A 20,328-nucleotide genomic window follows, 5' to 3' on the forward strand; every position below is an offset into this window, starting at 1 on the left:
CTAGGATAACAACTTTTAAGTTTTTGTTACAGAAATAGTCCTCAATGAAGAAAATCACCAAAATAAGTTTTATTAAAGGGTAAAAATGTAGAGTTAACTAATCTAGACGTAGGGTTTAGAATTAGGGCTATAGTTTTAGGGATGAAGTTTTAAATTAAAAAGAATAAAAAATTAAAATTAAAATTTTTAAAATAAAAAAGATTATTTTGGTCATTTTCTTTCTTGAGAACTATTTTTATATTTAGCTATTGAGAGGAAAGAATTGCCCCAGTCTTAAATTCATTTTTATTTTTAGCTAATTTATATATTTTATTCACTAAGCATATAAACGATATTAACCGCTCTAACCTTTAACCTGAGAGATTGTAAAAAAAAATAATTCGCAAATAATATTATAGAAGACTGGTATTGTGCAAATTTTTACAAATCAATAGTATTAAGGATTATCACTTGCATTAATCCAACAAGTCTTAGTCTCCAACGACGTGCGTAAGCAGCAAAGGTGAATGCTCAGAACCAGCTACAGTTTTGGTTGAATCCTCTCTTGCTTTGCCCCAAATTACCGTGTAGAACCCAAAGCATAATATCATTGATCCAATGACACTGCACACAACACAAAAATGGTGAAATTTAAATCAGCTATTATTTATCAATAAGCTTATTATTTAGATAAAATATTTATTACATGCTAGAAATGAAGAATATGGAAGATATGGTACCTCCCAAGGTGAAGTGCATCACCGAGGAAAATAGCACCCATGGCGACTGCAATCGCGATAGACAATGGCCTAAACAAGGATATGTAGACAGCGCCTTTCAGATGTAGACCCCATGTGTGGGTAAGCGCGCTGAACAATGAAACGAAGAATCCCTGAGAATGAAGTGTTAGTTGTTTAGCTTATAACATCATCTTCAATTGTTAGTTGATGCTCACCGAGTATACGATTGCAGCGAGGGATATATCTGGTTTAAGCACCCATGAAGTCAAGTTTCTTTCCAAAAATAAGCACACTGGTGCTGAGATTATCATTGCAAATAAGTTGTAGAAGAAGACTACTCTTATTTCTTCAGGGTATGTCTCCATAACCCGAGTCTGAACCAGATACAGCTACCGAATTTAGTAAGAAGTTCATGTGTCAAGAACAACTTAAAGTCTCTGTTTTGAAAAAAAATTCAAGTGATTATACCTGAAGAATATACCAGACTGATAGAAGAAAATACTGTGAAGCAAGAAATAGGCCCCCAATCATCCAACTTGAATCGGACGAAGTCAAATTCTGGTCAACCGAAATGGGTAGAGATGATGAAGGTGTAAAAGATGCACCAGAGAGAACCTTTGGGCCTTTATATAGCACAATTACTAGAGCACCAGATATAGATAGTATTGCGCCAATGATTTTAGCCTGACTCGCAGAGCTCCTTAACCTTACTTGTTCCATCCTTTATGAGTCACCCAGGGAAGCAGAACCAGTTAGAAACAGATAGTAACAAACAGACCTCACTTACACCCAACTTGTAGCCAACCACAAGGTTAAACTTGTACTGTAGACTCTGTGACCACTAATACAAGAACTTCAAATTTTACTTTGTATTTCATAGCAGTATATAACATGAGAAGTTATCTGTACTTTCTCTTCTATTTTATTGCATCCACTGGTGTCACGTCTAGACTACTAGTCTTGAGATTTCGTATGGTTAATAACTGTGGGAACAAGGTAAAACCTGAAGATAACGGCGAGTGTGAATGTGAAAGCTGGCGTGAGGTTGCTGATAGCAGAAGCGAGAGTAGGAGAACTGTATTCTATACCCTTACAAGCAGCTATCTGCGACATGAACCTGTTTCACACAAGTTAACAAAACAAAAACCAGAAATGCCCTTTAATCAAGACGCAGGTGTAGTATCACTACTACCCGAGAAGCCCAAGTATGAAAATCTTGAAGAACAGAGGAGATTTGGCTGGAGGCAATCTTCTTGACCTGCATATTTCAAAGTAATTTAATATTCTTGAAAAGAGCATGCATTAAAAAAAAAAAAAAAAAAAAAAAAAGAGCATGCATAGGGGGTAAAGAGTGGATGAAGAGATCAGTTACCTTCCAAAGATGAGGGAAAGTGGGAGAAGGAGAAGTGTCGAAACAAGATAAGAGTAGAAGACAAAGACATAGAAGCTCAATCCTCTTAGAGAGGCAGCCTTGTACAGTGTGTTCGCTCCAACAGTGGTACACTCCACCGTAAACATGGCAGCAAAAGGCACAACATCTCTGTTAAAGTATCTCCACGCCACCGTCTCTTCTCTAGCTCTTCTCATCACAGATCTCTTGGTATCTCAGAAACTCCCTGGAATCAAAATGAATGTAGACGCAATCATGGTGTTTGTTGGTTAACTCCACCACGTTTGCTAAATGGTCATTATTTTATTTAGAAACCAATGATATTTAATATTTTCAGTGATGACATCACTATGGAAATAGTCTTTTTTCCCATAAATAAATATCGCAACTTGACCAAGTACACTTCACACGGCAAGAATCGTATTTGAATATGCTTGGGACCCACGATAAGTAAGTTTTGCCATTTTAATATCTAAGTACCTTCAGAAAAAAAAATCTTCAGAAAGGTAATATTTTGATCAGTTTCTTTTCTTTACCTTCAGCGGCAAGTAATTTCATAATACAGATAAACAGAGGAGGACACATCATCGAGGGGACGAGCTGCTGAGTGCCACGTCGGATAACAACCTTAACAGTTTAAAGAGTAAAAACACTGTTAGTTATAAAAACATAGTACATAACAAAATCAGATTCATTAAGAAAATTGTAAGCATTCTATCATTGTGACTGTTGAATCTATCAGTTGACTCAAATAGAGAAGAAAGGTGAGTCTTTTGCTCTTGTATTGATACTTTCTTAACAAAAAAAAAGTATTGATACTTTCTTAACTCATTATTACATCATGATTGATACATTTGTAGCATGTTACTAGGGTTTAGGATAGGTCGTCCTCGATTGTAGACAGAAGCTGTCCTGGATGTTGACTGCTTTGCTTTATCTTTTGAGGTAATTTCCTCTGCAACTTCCTTTGTACCAACAATGCCTAGTATGCCTTTATCTTTTGTGCAGGTGGAAATCGACTGTTGAGAAGCTTGGTTTGAAGAAGAGATTTCTGGCTTCGAGCTGGGCTTGATGTGTTAAGGGCTTGGACTGTTGTCACTGATAGGCCCCCTCAAACTTGGTGAGGTTAATGAACCGACACCTAGTTTGATCCTGAGTGTCTAGAAAGCTTCAGCTGGAAGCGACTTCGTGAAGATATTGGTGATCTGCTGGTTGCCGGGAATGTGCTGAACTTCAAGAGAACCGGGAGCAATTCTGAGCAAATTCTTTCTCTGGCATAGTGATAGTCAAGAGCAAACATTATGTTTGGTCTTCGAGTGGAACGAAGGGATTGCAGAGAGCAGCACAGCAGAAAGGTTGTAACAAAGAAGAAGCAGAGTGGTGCGTAGAGGCAGTCCAAGCTCACAGAAAACAATACAGAGCCAGGTAATTTCCGCCGTTTCAGATAGTGTTCTGTATTCTGCTTCAGTAGAGCTTTTATACGATTGCAGCGATAGAAATATCTGGTTTAAGCACCCAAGAAGTCAAGTTGCTTTCCAAAAATAAACACACTGGTGCTGAGATTAGCGTTGCAAATAAGTTGTAGAAGAAGACTACGCTAATTTCTTCAGGGTATGCCTCCATAACCCCAGTCTGAAACCAGACACAGCTACCGAATTTAGAAAGACCTAAAGTCTCTTTTTTTTAATGAACTTTCCAAGTGTCTGTACCTGAAGAATATACCAGACTGATAGAAAAAAATACTGTGAAGCAAGCAAAAGGCCTCCGATCATCCAACTTGAAGCCGGCGAAGTCAAATTCTGGTCAAGATTAAAGTCTTTTCATTTAATCTTTAGATACCCACTGACAATCTCTCTAATAGAGAGAGAGAGAGAGAGAGAGCATTCTTGTGATGCATTTATTAAATGGGAACCACATTTTAAAGGAAAAAAAAATATAAAACAACTATTTTTGCATATTTATTTAAAATAAAGTTACAAAATAATTGAAACTAAAATTTTTATAAACAATCTAATGAAACTATGTAATATGTAAATAGTTTTTAAAAATTATTTCAGTTAGGTGTTTGTTTTATAACATGTATAATGATTATAATAAATAAATTTTGCATAAATTATTTAATATATTTCAGTGATATTAAAATTGTTATTTTTAGTTTTGTATAAGGGCGTTAGAAAACTAACTAATATCATTTAGAAGTGGACATGTGGATGAAAGGTTTCTGAAAAATATCTCAACAGTTTTCTTTGCAAGATTTTAAAATTAAATGAAACTTAGCAAAAGGAAAGGAAAAAGAAAGTGATTAAAAAGGAAACTCGGATTTTTTAAAATAAAGAAAGAAAAAAGAGCCGACGTTGAACCCCTCCTCTATATGTATATAGGTTATTAGGACAAGGGCACAGCTGGAGTCATCTGTTGAAGACGGAGTAATGGAAGAGCTTCCGAGCATGACCGTGAGTCAGCGCGACCAGTTTCTGGTGTTAAACGATGTCTTCCGGATATACAGTGACTTTGACGCCAGCGACATTGCTACTCAGATATTCACGTAATATCGATTGTTTCTAATTTGTGCTTGATTTGATTTTTTGGGGTTTTTTACTTCACAATCTGCTTAACTTTTGTAGTGATTTATAAGATGAACCCTACTGATCAAAGTTGTTGTTCTAGGGTGGAGATTCAGCGCGACAAGCAGTTGGATTATCTGATGAATGGCTTAAGGCATCTAGGCCCTTCGTTTTCGTCCTTAGATGCTAAGTACGTATATTTTCTTTGTGAGAAAAGCTATGCTTTGTAGTTGGTGTGTTGCTTTCTTGGCTAGTGTTGACGGTCAAAATTTGCTCATGTCCCTCGTTCTCTTCATTTAAACAGTCTCTGTGTATTCGTTGAGAGAACTTAGGTGTTCTCTTTGTAGTTTATGCACTATGTTTTGTTAGATACTCACATGTTCAAGAGTTTTTTTTAGTAAAAATTTCGGATGCCAGAAGATTGAGTTGGATTTTTTTTTTGGACAGTCGACCATGGATTTGCTACTGGATTCTTCATTCAATTGCTTTGCTTGGGGAGTCTGTGGACGATGAACTAGAAAACAATACCATCGACTTTCTTGGACGCTGTCAGGTAATGGCCTTTCAGGTTCCTTTGCTTTTTTTTAGCTGTCTAAGCCAATCGTGGAAACCTTCCGATTTATCTCATTCTTTATTTTTGTTTTGTTTTCTGCTCCTCAAGTTCATGTTTTTTTCATAGTTTGCTTTAATGCGTTGTTTGCCAGGGCCCTGATGGCGGATACGGCGGTGGTCCTGGCCAAGTAAGTATATGTCTATTTCTTGAAAACTTGTGGATCAATATCAGTTAGAAACTTGAAAGGAAGACCAGATCGTTATATTCTGTCAGATCTCTCATTGTTTAATATTTTAGCCGGTTTGTTTTTAATTTTTAATTTTCTCTCGTCCACTAGTAATGAATTTCTTTTCTTTCGTAGCTTGCACATCTTGCAACAAGTTATGCTGCAGTGAATACACTTGTTACTTTAGGAGGTGACAAAGCCCTTTCTTCAATTAATAGGTGGTGCATTCGTTTTTTTTTCCTATGATCAGTTTCTTTTCTAAGGGAACTGATATAGAAGACTTACATGTGTGACATAACTTTTCAGAGAAAAAATGTCTAGCTTTTTAAGACGAATGAAGGATCCAGACGGAGGTTTCAGGTTTGTTTCTTGAACTGACAACACTCTTTATGTATTATTATTCCTGTTAATATCTTAGCTTTAGTCATTTTTGTTCGTCAATTGTTGCTCGTCTCTTTTTCTATTATATGCAATTTGTTGACACCACTTAGTCCCTGCTCGTTAGGGTGCATGATATGGGAGAAATGGATGTGCGAGCGTGCTACCTTGCGATTTCGGTGAGTTTTATCAAAATTACAGTTTCTTGTTTTCACTTTTTGGGGACACCAAAACTTGTTAGGCTCAGTGATACCAACAACTCAGGGCTCATTTCGCTACGTTTATTTCATGGCTTGCATTTGTATATGGTTAATGGTCTAGTTATTTGCACACTTGCGCTTAAAAGTCTTGCATCCTACCGTTAGTTTTTTTTTCCTTTGATCTTCTGACACAGATTGCAAGCATCCTGAACATTTTGGATGATGAACTCACCCGAGGCTTAGGAGATTACATTTTGAGGTAGCTATTCGTGTTACTTTTCAAAGATGCAAAGTCGTTACACAGTTGTAAGTCCATGCAAAGCTCTTTTAACTCGCTTTATTTCAAGCAGTTGCCAAACTTATGAAGGTGGCATTGGAGGAGAGCCTGGCTCCGAAGCTCACGCGGGGTATGGTCTCCTACCTACTTCCTTTATGTTGAACCCTTTATCTAAACTGACATTTGCTTCTCTCGCTTCCTCGATGACGTGGTTATTCATGGCTTACTATAATTTAGTTTCCTTAAATGTTGAGTTGCTACCTTCACTTATTACCACGTACGTTGTTGTTTAGGAACACATACTGTGGGCTGGCTACTATGGCTTTAATCACTGAAGTCGACCGCTTGAACTTAGATTCATTAATGGTATAACATACACAATCTGCTTTGAGATGATTAATGAAATAACTTTACTTTTTATTTATTTTTTTTTTTTTTTTTTTTTTTATTAGTTATCAAAAAAAAAACTTTACTTTTTATTACAAATTAATATTCTGATGATACTAGAATTGGATTGTACATCAACAAGGAGTAGAAAGGGGATTTCAAGGTCGGACGAACAAGTTGGTTGATGGCTGCTACACTTTTTGGCAGGTCAATCTTCTATTTATCTTTGATCTTTCATAAGCTTGTTTATGTGTTTCCATGAATACATGTCCTATACTCATCACCTGACGCTATTTTTTCTCGGTACATCTTTAACAGGCAGCCCCTTGTGTTCTACTACAGAGATTTTATTCAGCCCATGATCTGGTACTTCAAGGATCATTACATATGTCCCAACCGAGAGATGAAGATCACGAGGAACATGCTCATGATGAAGATGATCCTGAAAGTGATGACAATGACTCTGATAAGGACAGCAATGAAGGTTTGCTCTTAACTTTCTCCTATCATCTGTCCCATCTAAAATTCTAAAAGGCAACTGAATTTAGTAGCTTTGTTTGAAGATTGTAGGAGGGTGCAACCTGTTTTTGACAGCCTCAACTTGCAGAGATATGTGATCTTGTGCTCTATGGTTAGTTCTTAGTTGCTTTAACACCAAAACAAATATTCCAGCCAAATTTACACATGCGCGCGCGCGCACACACACACGTCTTCTGAGTTACTTGCACATCTATGTAATTTTTTAATATTTTCTGTACTGGTTGTTAGGTTCCTGAAGGTGGATTCAGAGACAAGCCGGGGAAACCCCGGGACTTCTACCACACATGTTACTGTCTAAGCGGTCTCTCCGTGGCTCAACACGCTTGGTCAAAAGACAAAGATACTCCGCCGTTGAATAGTGACATTTTGGGTAGCTATGCTAATCACCTTGAACATGTTCACCTCCTCCACAACGTTGTCATGGATCGGTACAACAAAGCCATCGAGTTCTTCCATAGAGAAGCATAATCTGTGCTCGCCACATTTGGGAAACTCCCAAGCCAGTATTAGAGAGTTCTGGTTGTGTTGTATGTGCAACTTTTGAACAAAAGTTATAGTGTTTTACTGATTTAACCTTGAATTATTGAGTTTTATTTTCACTTTAATGTGTATTTACATATATATTTGGTCGTACGAATAATTCAAAAAGTTCGATGATTGTTGAAAGACATGCGTCCTTCGTCATTTGTTTTCAGGATATTGCCATGTAGATGGTGTGGATGGTCGACTGGATTTGGCCATCATTGGAAAAGAGCTGAACATCGACCAGGAAGGTAGAGCCAATCACGACCAGGATGGACGACCATAGGCTCTACCAGGATGGACGACCGAAGCTCGATCAGGATGGACGACCAGAGCTCGACCAGATTGCAGTGTCGACGAACCGATTTGGTTGGGAAAAGAGATGAAAATGGAGGACATGGACCAGAGATGGACATGGACCATAAGGAACACTTTCATCGACCAAATGAGCCTTTTTTTTTTTTGTAACACATACGATTATATTAAATCTAAAAGAGTTTAAACCATTATATCCGGAGCTAAGCTCAACGGTAACAAGATAAGAACCGGAGGGATCCTCTTACGGTTTGATGATCATAAAACATAACATAAAACAAGTGATAACAAAGCTAAATGAGAGAGTCTTACTCATCCATTGGAGAACCGTGGGAAGCATGAGATGTATCCCTGAATAGGTTACTACAACAAGCATGAAGTAGTCAAAACCGACGTTGATTATACCAAACTGCAAAGTTTGGAAGGAGGTGGAAAGAGCATGAACAGCTCTAGCTCCAACATCGAGGTTCCACGAAGAGACTAGGTGAATCTCAACAGAACCGGAGAATATAAAAGTCCTAGATTTTACTCTGACGAACAAATATGATGGACCATGAAACCGAATAGCGCCAGTGACAAAATGAGAGCTAATGAAAACTCTACTGACCTGTGATGGATGTACAAATAATGGCAATTTAAGCACAACATCACGGTTTTGGGCTAGGTGAACCCTTTGCACTGAGGCGCAATGGCAGACTGTAAACAGACATGATGCTTCGGAAAAAGAATATTGGCTCAAGTTTATAACAATCAGCAAGTTTAAGCTCCATAAATAGTTTTGGTTCAGACCAAAGCATGTGTCGTTTGAGTACCAGCGGCTCTCGGAAGGGATTGGGATACGGAGGCGACACGGCAGAGGTGAGGCGATGTTCCTGAAGATCAACCATGAGGGAGTGCGAACTAAGCTCCAGCTGAGAAAGTGAACTCCGATATTACCGTATCGGGATCCATGAGGGAGTGTGAACTAAGCTCCAGCTGAGAAAGTGAACTCCGATACAGTCATATCGACCAAATGAGCCTAATTTAGTGTTTCTATGATATTTATATTCTCCTGGATTTAGAGATCATAATTACGCTTTCTTATAAATAAATGGTAATTATATAGATCTGTTCATAATTGTTTTTCATAAACTGACCACAAACTATTTATTTTATAAATGTTAATATGTTTTGATGATAAATCTATAATAGTTACCAAAGAAAGCGTACGTACATATGCTATTGCAACAACCTATGCTTCTCATAACCAACGTATTCTATAATAGCAATAATACAACTTGATTAATATCTTAAAAGCATGATTATTCGATATTAAAATGGAATCTACTAATTAAATTATTCCAGTCGTCATCTTATTCTTGAAGTACAAACACGTACGATAACTTTTAATTTTCAAGGAACTGAGTCCAAGCACCAGCAGTAATAGTCTGACCGGGAAAGGTTGAGCAACTCATCCTCTGACATACTCTCAAGCTCGCTCTGTCTCCAGGACGCATAGTTATTTGTGTTATGCGTGTCTGAGGCCAACGGATAAGCATCCGTCTTGTGTTTTTGATATCGCATTCTTTTGTACAGCCTCATCGTCGCGACACAGTCCTCATAAGGATCTTGCATCCCCACATGAATGTCATACCTTTAGAAGGTCGGAAAAGATAGAAATGAGATTCAATTTAAACAGTCTTATTTTAGATCAAAATAAGGAAATAGCATAAACTTTTCTAAATTAATAATGTACTGTAAATCCAATTCCTAATATTATTTTATTTTATAACCTCAAAGTTTATTATTTATAAACCCTAAACCATAAAAATACCATATGCACTGAAAATGAAGCCTATATCAGAAACCATAACTTCTAGAGCCTACCACTAATCAATGGCGGAGAGTGTGTTATGAAGGGGTCAAGTGACACCCATAAAGTTTATGAAAACAATTTACTTTTACCAAATAAATTATGTTGACTCCAACCAAAAAAGAATATTAACCCCTATCAAAATTTTATTAAAGTAGTCTAGTTGTGATGTTATAAGTTATTTTCTTCCACTAATCCGAAATCCTGAACAAAGATGAAACATATGTGTTTAGTTTAAAATATACAGAACTTTTTTACTGCATTGTATATTTTAGGAAAAATAATAATCTAATTTTGTAGTTTTGTGTCTTTAGGATAACTTTTTATAAACGAGGGGAGCAAATTAGAAATTCGAAACTTTTGGTTATGAATAAAAGATACAAAGTATGAGGTAGAGACATAGAAATCGTAGAGATATCAGTTATTCGAAATATTCCTAGGATTATCATCGGTTGATTTATTCGAATTTTTAAGAAACGTTTTAGCTAATCAGCATATTGTACTTTACACGGATTAAAAACTTTTAATCAAGTCATAAGTACATCGGATATCTACTTTATAGTTGTTGCGTCCGAATATTACAGACGGCAAATTAAAAAAAAATTATAGAAACGTGTAATCTGTATAGATGCATGGTTTAGTAGACAAACCTTTTCCGAGTTGAATAATTGTTTTATGAGTTATGGAATCTTTGATAGTAGGTTTGATCAGATGAACTACAGAATTCTGTTTTTTTTTTGCTTAAGTAAAGTTATATTTACCAACTTGTGACGAATATTTTTAAAATTATATACAGATGAGCTGAAATTAAATTTCAAAAATGTACCCATTCATGTTTATGGGTCTTTCAATTTTGTAAAATTGAAAAAAAAAAAAAAAGAGATGCAAAAAAGGAGAAGAATATTTACCCCAGATAGGCTTGGGTTAAGTACTTGAGCGAGTTGCTTAGCTTGCTTGTTTTCATCAATGGAGGGTATTCCGCAGTATCTCTTTACAAATAAACATAATATGTCTTATCATACATATTCTATTTATTAATGATCATATATTATGAATCAAATTCGGACTAATCTGCACCAGTGGTATGAGTGAAAATTGTCGTTACCATCCAAAAAAATTGTGTAGTAAAAGGTATATTTACCTTATCATGAAAGAAGAATATTCAAGTTGAAGACAGTCAAGATGGCTATCAAGTCCATGTCCCACGAGAATCCTCGCTTTTCCACTTCTTGGACGAATCTTCCACATTGGTTCTCCATAACAAAGAAACTCCTTAATCTTTCTCTGTGCTTGTTTCAATGGCATCGCGTCCCTTATATTCTCAGGTCGTATTCCTGTAGTCTCGTACCTGTAATTCGTTAAGGGCAATGTTGGCTTCACGTACGTGTGAAAAATCACGTTTTCGCTCTCATCTGTTATGCAAACTCTCGCGCATAGGTCAAGCGATCCATCACTCCCTCCTCCAACCATCTTGCATGAGAGTGCGACCACTCGTGGTGACCTGGAAGAAGTGTAATCAATTGTAGGATTATCTCTTAGGCCTAAGACCGCCATACGAGCAGTTAGTCCCTGAAATGTTACTTAGATATTAGTATCAAGCAACAAATAGAAAGAATATACTGTTTTATTTCATTTATGTCTAATACAGTAGTGTGTTTTTATTTAAGTTATAATTTGCAAAATTATTTACAAAATAAAATATTTCATCACAAAATGAAATCGTTGGTTGATGCTGTAAATGTTCTAGACAGCCAAAATTTAGTCTAGATTCATATATGTCAACCAATCGAGCTTTCATTTCTTTCAAAAACTCACAACAAAAAAATTTCTGCAAAATTAAAATATGGGTATATAAAGCTTTATTTCCAGAGAAAAAAAATGCTTTACAAATATACAGCAAAATAATCTACATCAAATAAATCTACAACTTAAATTTTATAGCCAAAAATATAAAGCTAGAGTTCATCCCAATCACCTGAGTAAACACAAAAAGATGCACAAAATGCTTGTTTTGTGTCTGAAATCGAGACCTATAGCAATATGCTGTAGTTAATTCATTTATGCAAATATTAACTTATGTGTATAATTACATAATTGACGTTTGAGAATTGGCATCTCTCCTGATGGATCCTACGAGCGTTGGGGCTTTCAAGGATCGTAAGGCAGAATCTGCAGCCGCAGATGCTGAAAATGTTCTTACATTCCTGTTTCGGCAATGGCCCTACATACAATATGATTTTAAATGAAATTAGAAAGCCAAATTAGAGAGTCAGAGAGTAGATATATAGAGGTTAGAGATATACCAATGAGATGTTCACGGAGGGAATCAAAAGATCGGCAGTGTTTGTTGCAAATGCCACATGTAGGTTCATGAACCGAATGGTAAGACGTCCTCATGTGTTCCACCAAATGTTCTTTCTTGTTGAATTGCCTATAACACCCTCCACACTTGTTCCTGCATCCATGCATACTTTTTTATCATTGTTTATCTCGCAATTTTTCTTTTTGATAACTAGAGGATTTCCAAATCAAAATCCAGATGATTTGATGGGGTACATTAACAGTCTAGTTTTCCTTCCTACTACTTAAAGCCTCTATATGGGCGAATATGATTAGTGATATTTGTTTCACAATTATTTTATTTCACACTAAATACACAATTTTATAGTATTCTTACGGTACATTTAGTTTTTCTAAGAATGTAAATATAAGTTTAGGTGTTACAGATTTGTGTATTGATTGTCCTATTTCTTTTACCTAACTTAAGTTACTTATAGTTTATGTTCCAAATTTATTGGATGTTGATGGTAGTAGTAAAACATACATGTGAGAAAGGAAAGCTTATTCAATCTTTTTTTTGGTGTAAATAACCTTATTCAATCAGCTGATCGAAGATGGTATAACTTATATCCAAAGAAAACCAAAATTTAACACAATAGCACAAAAAAGTACCTTTGGGTTTCTGAGAGCTCCCCTGACAGTCTGTAGTCCATTGTAAATTGAGCAAACAGTTTTTGTGTCAATAGAGTTTGCTTTGATGGGTTTATTTTTGTTTATGCCAACTTGTGCATGTGGAGATTGGAGGATAAATTAGAATGTGTTTATATAGGCAGATCCTGAGGAATAAAAAAAATCTCAGAAAAAAGTTTAACTAAAAAGGCAAAGTCAGATGATTCCCCTGACTAAAAATTTAACTAAAAGTCACAGTTTTTTTTGTGGTTACGGGGTTCAAGTTCTTATTTATTGTTGTCAATACGATCGAATCTAAAATACTCAAGAAATTTATTCAGTTCACGATAGTGTCGCTATATCTTGGGAAAGACAGCGCTCTCACCTGGACTAAACTTTCACTAGAAAGCTTATCTGGTGTAGATTAAAGTCAATCACAAGCTTAGTAACCTATAAAATAGTCTAAGAGCAGCTCTAAAGGGAAAACTTGAGTGGGTATCATCTATCTTATTAAAACTCAAGTACAAATTAGGATTGTTTGGAAACTTAGATATCTATAAAAAAAAGTATTGTTTGTAAATTTGGATATCTATAAAAAAAAGGAGTATAATGTTGTTTGGCCATCGGTTTAAATTAAAAAGTGGTTATCGACAATTGCGCAGTCTTTTTAAAAAAAATATTCCGTAAATATCTTATGCGATCTAACAAATAAAAATACCTTCTCTTTGTATCAACTCTTTTTCCCATGTAAAAGCCACAATCCAATTAAATATGCTTTTCCTCTAACAAATAAAAAAAGACCTCCTCTTTGTATCAATTCTTTCTTCCCACGTAAAAGCCACAACCCAATTAAATATACTTTCCCTAATTTGAAGCAATTTCTTTGCATGGAATTTTAAAAATATCTAATATTGATTAGCATATATTACGATCTCATCTATTTTGTTCTATAACATTGCTTAGCAAGATATTCTTAAAATCACCAACAATTGAATATAACTTCCCTAATTATGTACCATATAGTGCGCACACAATTTTAACAATATCTAAGATTGAATAGCATATATTACGGTATATTCTCGCCATATATACAATTTAACCTAGATTATTCACCCATATATATATATATATATATATATATATATTGAGTGTAGAATTAGGTATTTCCATCAAGCTCTCACGGCAAACATGTCAAACGAAAGAAAATTGTGAGGATATCAAACCTTACAAAGACGAATGGCGTCTAACTCTAAAATTGCTTCTTTCTTGGAAACAAAACAACAGTTTTGGAGGAGATACTCTTGAGGGTGTTCTGGTAGACGAAACTGTAAAATACATTTTCTTTCACTATATATATATATATATATATCGATTCTCAACCAATACTGAATCATATTGATCATCCTCTGCTTTCATTGCTGGTTGAATGTTTCAATCTACCAATTAGTCTCCAATCTACAATGATCTCTCATAGTTAATATATTTAAATATAAAACAAACAAGAAATCAATACATCTCAGTGATCAAATCTCATAAGCGTGATTGTAATATATGTAGACTCTTCTTTTTTTCTCGCAAATCACTTCAGTATTTTAAGGTATAGCTGAGACCTTAGAGCTTCATATGAACTGAATATTGTGTCGATTTTTACTATCATGTCCCTTACATGAGCACAAGAAAAGAGCGATTCAATTGTAATCACCACAATACTGATCTGTTTAAAGTTAAGATATTTGAAGCCACATAAGAAATTGATGTTTTAACATTAAACTTATCTTTGCAGGTCGACTGCGACTATCTATAATATTCTTGGATGTTCTATGATCATCTTCTCCTCTGAAGCATGTGTGTTAGGAGGTGAGTTTGACCAAAACAGATCTTCTACATGAAATTTGAAAGCTTGATCCGTGCTCCAGCTGAGTCGTTGTACATGATTTATACCTACAAATCAATATACAAGAATTAAAACCAAACCTCAAGATCATCGAAAACCAGAAACTGATTGTAATTAAAAACTTATCTTTGCAGGTCGACTGCGACTATCTCTAATATTCTTGGATGTTCTATGATCATCTTCTCCTCTGAAGCATGTGTGTTAGGAGGTGAGTTTGACCAAAACAGATCTTCTACATGAAATTTGAAAGCTTGATCCGTGCTCCAGCTGAGTCGTTGTACATGATTTATACCTACAAATCAATATACAAGAATTAAAACCAAACCTCAAGATCATCGAAAACCAGAAACTGATTGTAATTAAAAATAAGCAAGCTGCAAAGAATTCAATAAACTTTCCTTATTCACCAAGGATCTGCTATTGTAGATGACAGATCTAAGAAATATTGAAACAATTTTACCTCTACGATTTAAAAAATCCGGCAAACACTTAGTTTGAAATTATAGCAAACAAATTAAAAAAAACACTAACCTTTAATTCAACAGATCAATGGTATTTACAAATAGATTGAGAGTGAACATGAAGTCAAAGTAGTTCAGATTCTGTATTTGACTTAGGTTTTTGAAGGAATCTCCACACGTGCGTTTTTGACGAAGAGTTAAGAAATAGAGAGAGGCAGCCACATATCGAAGGTAAGGAGAAAGCAAAATAAAATTCTTTACTTTTTTATTAGCACAGAATATAACAAACTTTTTTCCGGATTAATTGACATTGAAGATAATATTAATATGGGCCAGATTAATTTTAATGATGGGTAAATCATTTCGGAATTATATATTGTATAGCCCAATTCTGTAAATAATAAACATTTATTTTTTATATAAATCAAATTAAACAATACTATATTTTATGTAGCATTTTTTGGTTGTTATTTTTTTGTGGTAAAATTTAAAACCCTTAACTGAAATATATTATATTTAAAAAAACACTATTTTGTAAATATAGTCTCATCTAAATTAGTTTAGTCACATATAAATATGTAGAGGATACAACTTTCAATAAATAAATTTATTATTAATAAAATTTCATATAATTAATTTATTATGAATAAAAATTCATATAAAACAATTTTTAAAATTTTAAATATTAAAATGTTCAATATGTTTTCGAATTTAGAAATAAATAAATAAAAAGCAACTGGTAAATATATGATTAGTCCAATTTAATACAATTCTGATATTATAAATTTCTAGAGGCAGTTTAAGTCGGACTATCCTCTGTCCGTCAAAGTTTGTAAGAACCTAAAAACATGTAAATAAACTATATTTCTAAAAATGTTCTTAAATAGTTCAAAAATACAAAAATAACATTCAAAACCCGCGCGGGCGCGCGGGTCAAAATCTAGTTATAATTAAAAATAAAGAAAAAAAATGGAAATGAAAAAAGAGAATATGTAGAAGTTTTTAATTAGGAGATTTAAAGAAACTCAGAATTTAAATGTCAATTGTTTGTTAGTTTAACTTTAAAAAAAATTATTTATAATTTGACTTCAAAAAAATTATTTAAAATTTAGGATATTTTTTTAAGAATCTAAATGAGGTTTTACCATTGAGACTGCTTTTTTTTCTAGTGGTTATACCGATGCGGACAAGAACGCTAGGCTAGACTATCGAATTCTGGAATCTCCTATGATTCTTTCTCTGTTTTTTTTTCTGTTTGTAAACCCATTAATGTGTGACAGCTTAACATATCAATAGTCATCCTTCTTTAAGCTACCTTAGATCCATTAGCCCAAACAGATCCATTCTGTTGTAAACGCTTAAAGTCCAATTTAGGCCCAATAGAGTTTCGGTATAGACACGTTAATTCCATAACCTCTACCTTGTTTTCATCAAAACTTATCATTTCAGACAACCCTCCAAAAGCTTAGTGAATCTCTGACGAACTCCTTTTGTCTTCTACTCTTTTTCGACTTATCTTGACGTCTCTCTTTCATCACATATGATGAAACTGAGCTACACAACACAGCTACACCTTCAAGATATCACATTTTATATTCTTGTTTCAATTTCTTTTCTTCCCAAGTCTGAACCGCCAAACTGACAACCCCTTCTTCCGACTTCCCTAACCCTTTAGGATGACAAAGTTGCCGCATATAGGCTCAAGCTTCCGCTTACACCTCTGGTAAGAGGTAAACACTTCTTCTTACTTATTTCTCCAAATCTGAGGTAGATCTAAATATGCAAACCGATGATCTTTATTTTATCAGTAGAACTCAACCTTTTGCCTTTTAAAACTGACTTATACCTTCTTATTCGCTGCAATATGAGAATCATCGAGACATCTCATCAGCCGCATGTTGCATGGAACCTGCGAACTTTGACAAACACCAAATCCTTCTCCAGTGTCTTCCCAAGTACGGTCTTTGTTAGGATATCAGCTAGGTTTAGCGTAGTATGAATCTTTACCATTATCCTGCTTCCATCGGCAATTACATTTCAAATAAAATTGAACTTTGTACGTATGTGTTTAGTTCTTTTGTAAAAGCCTCTATTCTTTACCAAAAATATAGCTGACTGTGATTCACGTTAACTTTAACTGCTCATGTATCATGGCTTATATCATCACACATACCCTTAATCCATAAGAACTAGTCTTCGTACTGAGACTATAACTCTTAAGGAAGAAAATCAATTCTAATGAAATCATCGCTGAAATTGATATCTCATTTAAATAGAAAGATTTCAAATATCTGAAATTTATTTTTGTATATTATATGGATGATCCGAACCGCAAGGAACACCTCTTCAGTAGCTTTAGTTAAGGTCATCTACTCTGACTCTATAGTAAAGAAAGAAATTATTAGTTCGAGCTCCAATCTCAAGCTAATAGTATTACCTCATACGTGAAAATATAGCCAGTAATTAATCTCATTTTGTGGAGATCAGTTGTATAATCTAGATCACAGAATCCTTCTACCTCAAAATTTGCTTCTTTCAAACAATTCAAGGAAAAATCAGTTGTTCCTCAAATGTACATTAAAATCCATTTCACTTTCTCTTAGTGTTCTCTATCTGAATTTCCCATAAACCTGCTCACAATCACAGAATCCCTCCAACTGCACTTGCATACATAATTTCTCTCATTTACTCTGGTTCCTCTTTGCTTCTTCTTAGCTCATACTTTTCAGGTTGAATTGATACCCTAATGGAGTAGAAATTGGTTTGCAATACGCAATGTTCAAAGTTGAGAGCACATGTTCTAATTATTTTCTTTGAGAAAACTTCAGTGAACCTTTTTCAGAATTTCTTGTACTATATACACACCTAAGATCCTTGTTGCAGCTCACAGATATTTCATTTCTTACTTGTGAGAATCATTTGGCAACCAATCTCGTCGTGAACCTTTGTTGGTCAACTCATGAGATGTCTAGTTTCTTTCTATAAACCCACTTGCATCCAGTTACCATTTTCTTTCTTGTCTTTTCACAATATCTCAAGTAGCATCTCTGTCAAAGCGAATCAATTTACTCTTTACAGGCTGAACCCTGCCTATATATCTTAAGAGCTTAGACATGGATTAAGTTTTTGTTTCGATAAGTTTACAAAGCGCAATAACATTAATTCAGAATTGGCTAAAGACACGTTGCTCACAAATATTATTTTCAAGTAATCAAGTCAACTCCTTTGCATTCAATTCACCTAATATATCATGAAGTAGGTGATCATTAAGGTTCAAGCAATAAGAACAATCCAAGTGAAGAACTCTAATGAAGATTTCCTAAAACAAACAATTTTAAACATTCATTTTTTTGAATTTCTTTTCTCACACAAGTGATACAACAATGGTGACTCTGGGGTATCAGAGAATAAGAGTACAAAAGTAATGGATCATAATGGTGACGTGATCTTTGGCAAGTATCAAGTGTCTTTAAAATCATATTTAATGTCCCGACCTCCTTTATGTTTTTGCTTTGACCGTGTCAGTTCAGTGTGGCTTGTCTTCCTAGCTCGGGACGGACCTTCAACTTCCGTGGGCATATTATCTCCTTGTCGGGCTTTTGTGATACTGGACCGGATTTTTGAACTTGGTTTGGACACAGTTAACAGAGGAACCAACTTACCGCCTCTGTGCAAGTTGGTTACCGCTACAAAAAAAAAATGAAAACAACAAGATTTGGTTTAGAGAAAAACAAAAGGAAAAATTCGAAAAAGCTTTTAAGTAGAAAAAGTGGAAAGAGAGTTGTGCTCTAGTTCTCTTACAATCGCAGCCACCGATGTGTTTTTCACCTATGAATACATTGGGAACGGTGCGTTGTCCTGTCCATTCTGCAAGAGCTGATTGAACTTGTGCACCATCACCTTTATTATAAATAACAAGAGCAATGAACAATGGTTGAGTATGGGTTCTCTGAATCAAATTAATATACCCATCTGAGTGTAATGATCCCAGAACGAAACCTAATGGAAAACATAACTCAAATCTTTAGAGAAAAGAGATAAAATTATGAATGATGGGATCATGAGCAGAAGGATCAAACCAAAAAAAAAAAAACTTAAACTGTAAGAGAAAGCAGAGAGACATTTTAGATATATATACTTGGATTGGAATCAATAATGTTAGATTCAGGTTTATTATAGTTTTCCAACTTATAATCAATTGGTGATTAATGGATTGGTCATAATTCTTTATATATTAGTTAATAACCCTTAGAATTCCCGATGTGAGATACATATCCCTAATAAATAACTAAACAAGAAACTCCAGAGAAAGCGTATAGTTGGATGAAACAGAGGATAGAAGAGAAGAAAACAATCACAAAGTTTCTGGAAACGGTAAAAGCAGAGAAGCCTTCGATTTTGAGATCATAAACAATGAAATGATTATACGATGAAGATTGGGGATTATTACTTTCTTTGTCGAGCTCAACTGCGATGAATTTAGCTCCCAGTTTCTTCAAAAGATCTTTCACTTTCACACAGTATGGGCAATACGACTTGCTGCAAAAAAATATAAAACCCATCAAAATACAAAGACTCCCTTTGGTACACAAAAGCGTCTAGATCATACATCCATGGTTGATAATCGTAATCATACACACAATCAAAGCCTTCACAAACAAACAAAAACGTGAGTCGAGAAGAGACGGACCTGAAAACAACGACGGCATTGCTGGAAACGATCTCTTTAGCCTTCTTCATCGCCATCTTTAACTTTAGATTCGCTTTTCTTGGTTTCTCAGGAATGTTGGGAGAAGAAGCGAATCAATCCGCTTTATCGAAACGCAGTTGCAGACTTTTGTCATCAGTCAACTATATGAAACGCTTGTTTAGTATATCAGCCGTCGATTTTGAAACGTATTTTCTTAGGAGGGGATTAATAAAAATAAAAAATAAATACTTTCGCAGTTTCCTTTTAAAAAAATGTGGCAAAACAAAATCAAATATTTTTATAATTAGCTAAATAGCCTCCTTGAATTTATTGGTTTGTTGTTCCAATCTTTATTGGTTTGTAATGCGTGAAGTTGGTCCGGACCAAGCAAATTAAAAAACAAATTGGGGA

General features: G+C 34.8%; 4 protein-coding genes and 1 long non-coding RNA gene across 9 annotated transcripts; 2 read left to right on the forward strand and 3 right to left on the reverse strand.

Moving 5' to 3' along the window:
- Positions 1 to 370: 370 nt before the first annotated feature.
- On the reverse strand, positions 371 to 2,403 carry LOC106389122 (WAT1-related protein At5g40240). 5 transcript variants are annotated; one of them, XR_007339014.1, is made up of 7 exons: positions 2,092 to 2,403; positions 1,912 to 1,977; positions 1,723 to 1,836; positions 1,188 to 1,440; positions 935 to 1,108; positions 686 to 848; positions 371 to 603 (listed from the first exon to the last, which is right to left on the reverse strand). XR_007339014.1 is itself a non-coding variant. In XM_048777570.1 (7 exons), the coding sequence occupies exons 1-6, from the start codon at positions 2,304 to 2,306 to the stop codon at positions 689 to 691; spliced, it is 1,005 nt and encodes a 334-aa protein (XP_048633527.1). In that variant the 5' UTR covers positions 2,307 to 2,402; the 3' UTR covers positions 371 to 603; positions 686 to 688. The 5 variants fall into 5 exon arrangements, 3 of the variants coding, with proteins under 3 accessions (XP_048633527.1, XP_048633526.1, XP_048633525.1); XR_007339013.1 differs by having other exon boundaries at positions 720 to 848; positions 2,092 to 2,402; XM_048777570.1 differs by having other exon boundaries at positions 686 to 871; positions 2,092 to 2,402.
- A 1,942-nt stretch (positions 2,404 to 4,345) lies between these two features.
- On the forward strand, positions 4,346 to 7,855 carry LOC106385767 (protein farnesyltransferase subunit beta-like). The gene is made up of 14 exons (XM_013825670.3): positions 4,346 to 4,654; positions 4,777 to 4,863; positions 5,121 to 5,226; positions 5,378 to 5,413; positions 5,588 to 5,670; positions 5,759 to 5,812; positions 5,958 to 6,009; positions 6,225 to 6,289; positions 6,381 to 6,437; positions 6,601 to 6,673; positions 6,815 to 6,901; positions 7,013 to 7,178; positions 7,258 to 7,325; positions 7,463 to 7,855. Exons 1-14 carry the CDS (start codon positions 4,539 to 4,541, stop codon positions 7,700 to 7,702), a joined length of 1,290 nt encoding a protein of 429 aa, XP_013681124.2. The 5' UTR covers positions 4,346 to 4,538; the 3' UTR covers positions 7,703 to 7,855.
- Positions 7,856 to 8,555: 700 nt separating this feature from the next.
- On the reverse strand, positions 8,556 to 15,783 carry LOC106454451 (RNA exonuclease 4-like). Its single transcript, XM_048777571.1, has 7 exons — positions 15,298 to 15,783; positions 12,876 to 15,058; positions 12,227 to 12,378; positions 12,014 to 12,144; positions 11,065 to 11,492; positions 10,832 to 10,912; positions 8,556 to 9,704 (listed from the first exon to the last, which is right to left on the reverse strand). The coding sequence occupies exons 2-7, from the start codon at positions 12,914 to 12,916 to the stop codon at positions 9,464 to 9,466; spliced, it is 1,074 nt and encodes a 357-aa protein (XP_048633528.1). The 5' UTR covers positions 12,917 to 15,058; positions 15,298 to 15,783; the 3' UTR covers positions 8,556 to 9,463.
- Positions 15,784 to 16,179: 396 nt separating this feature from the next.
- Positions 16,180 to 17,333, forward strand: LOC111199436. The gene is made up of 2 exons (XR_002653349.2): positions 16,180 to 16,957; positions 17,097 to 17,333. It is a non-coding gene; the product is annotated as an uncharacterized LOC111199436 (long non-coding RNA).
- A 1,190-nt stretch (positions 17,334 to 18,523) lies between these two features.
- On the reverse strand, positions 18,524 to 20,148 carry LOC106450550 (glutaredoxin). Its single transcript, XM_013892231.3, has 4 exons — positions 19,918 to 20,148; positions 19,678 to 19,766; positions 19,029 to 19,127; positions 18,524 to 18,913 (listed from the first exon to the last, which is right to left on the reverse strand). Exons 1-4 carry the CDS (start codon positions 19,971 to 19,973, stop codon positions 18,687 to 18,689), a joined length of 471 nt encoding a protein of 156 aa, XP_013747685.2. The 5' UTR covers positions 19,974 to 20,148; the 3' UTR covers positions 18,524 to 18,686.
- Between the last annotated feature and the right edge of the window lie 180 nt (positions 20,149 to 20,328).

This window comes from Brassica napus, chromosome A4 (genome assembly GCF_020379485.1).
Source record: "Brassica napus cultivar Da-Ae chromosome A4, Da-Ae, whole genome shotgun sequence".
Classification (NCBI taxonomy): Eukaryota; Viridiplantae; Streptophyta; class Magnoliopsida; order Brassicales; family Brassicaceae; genus Brassica; species Brassica napus.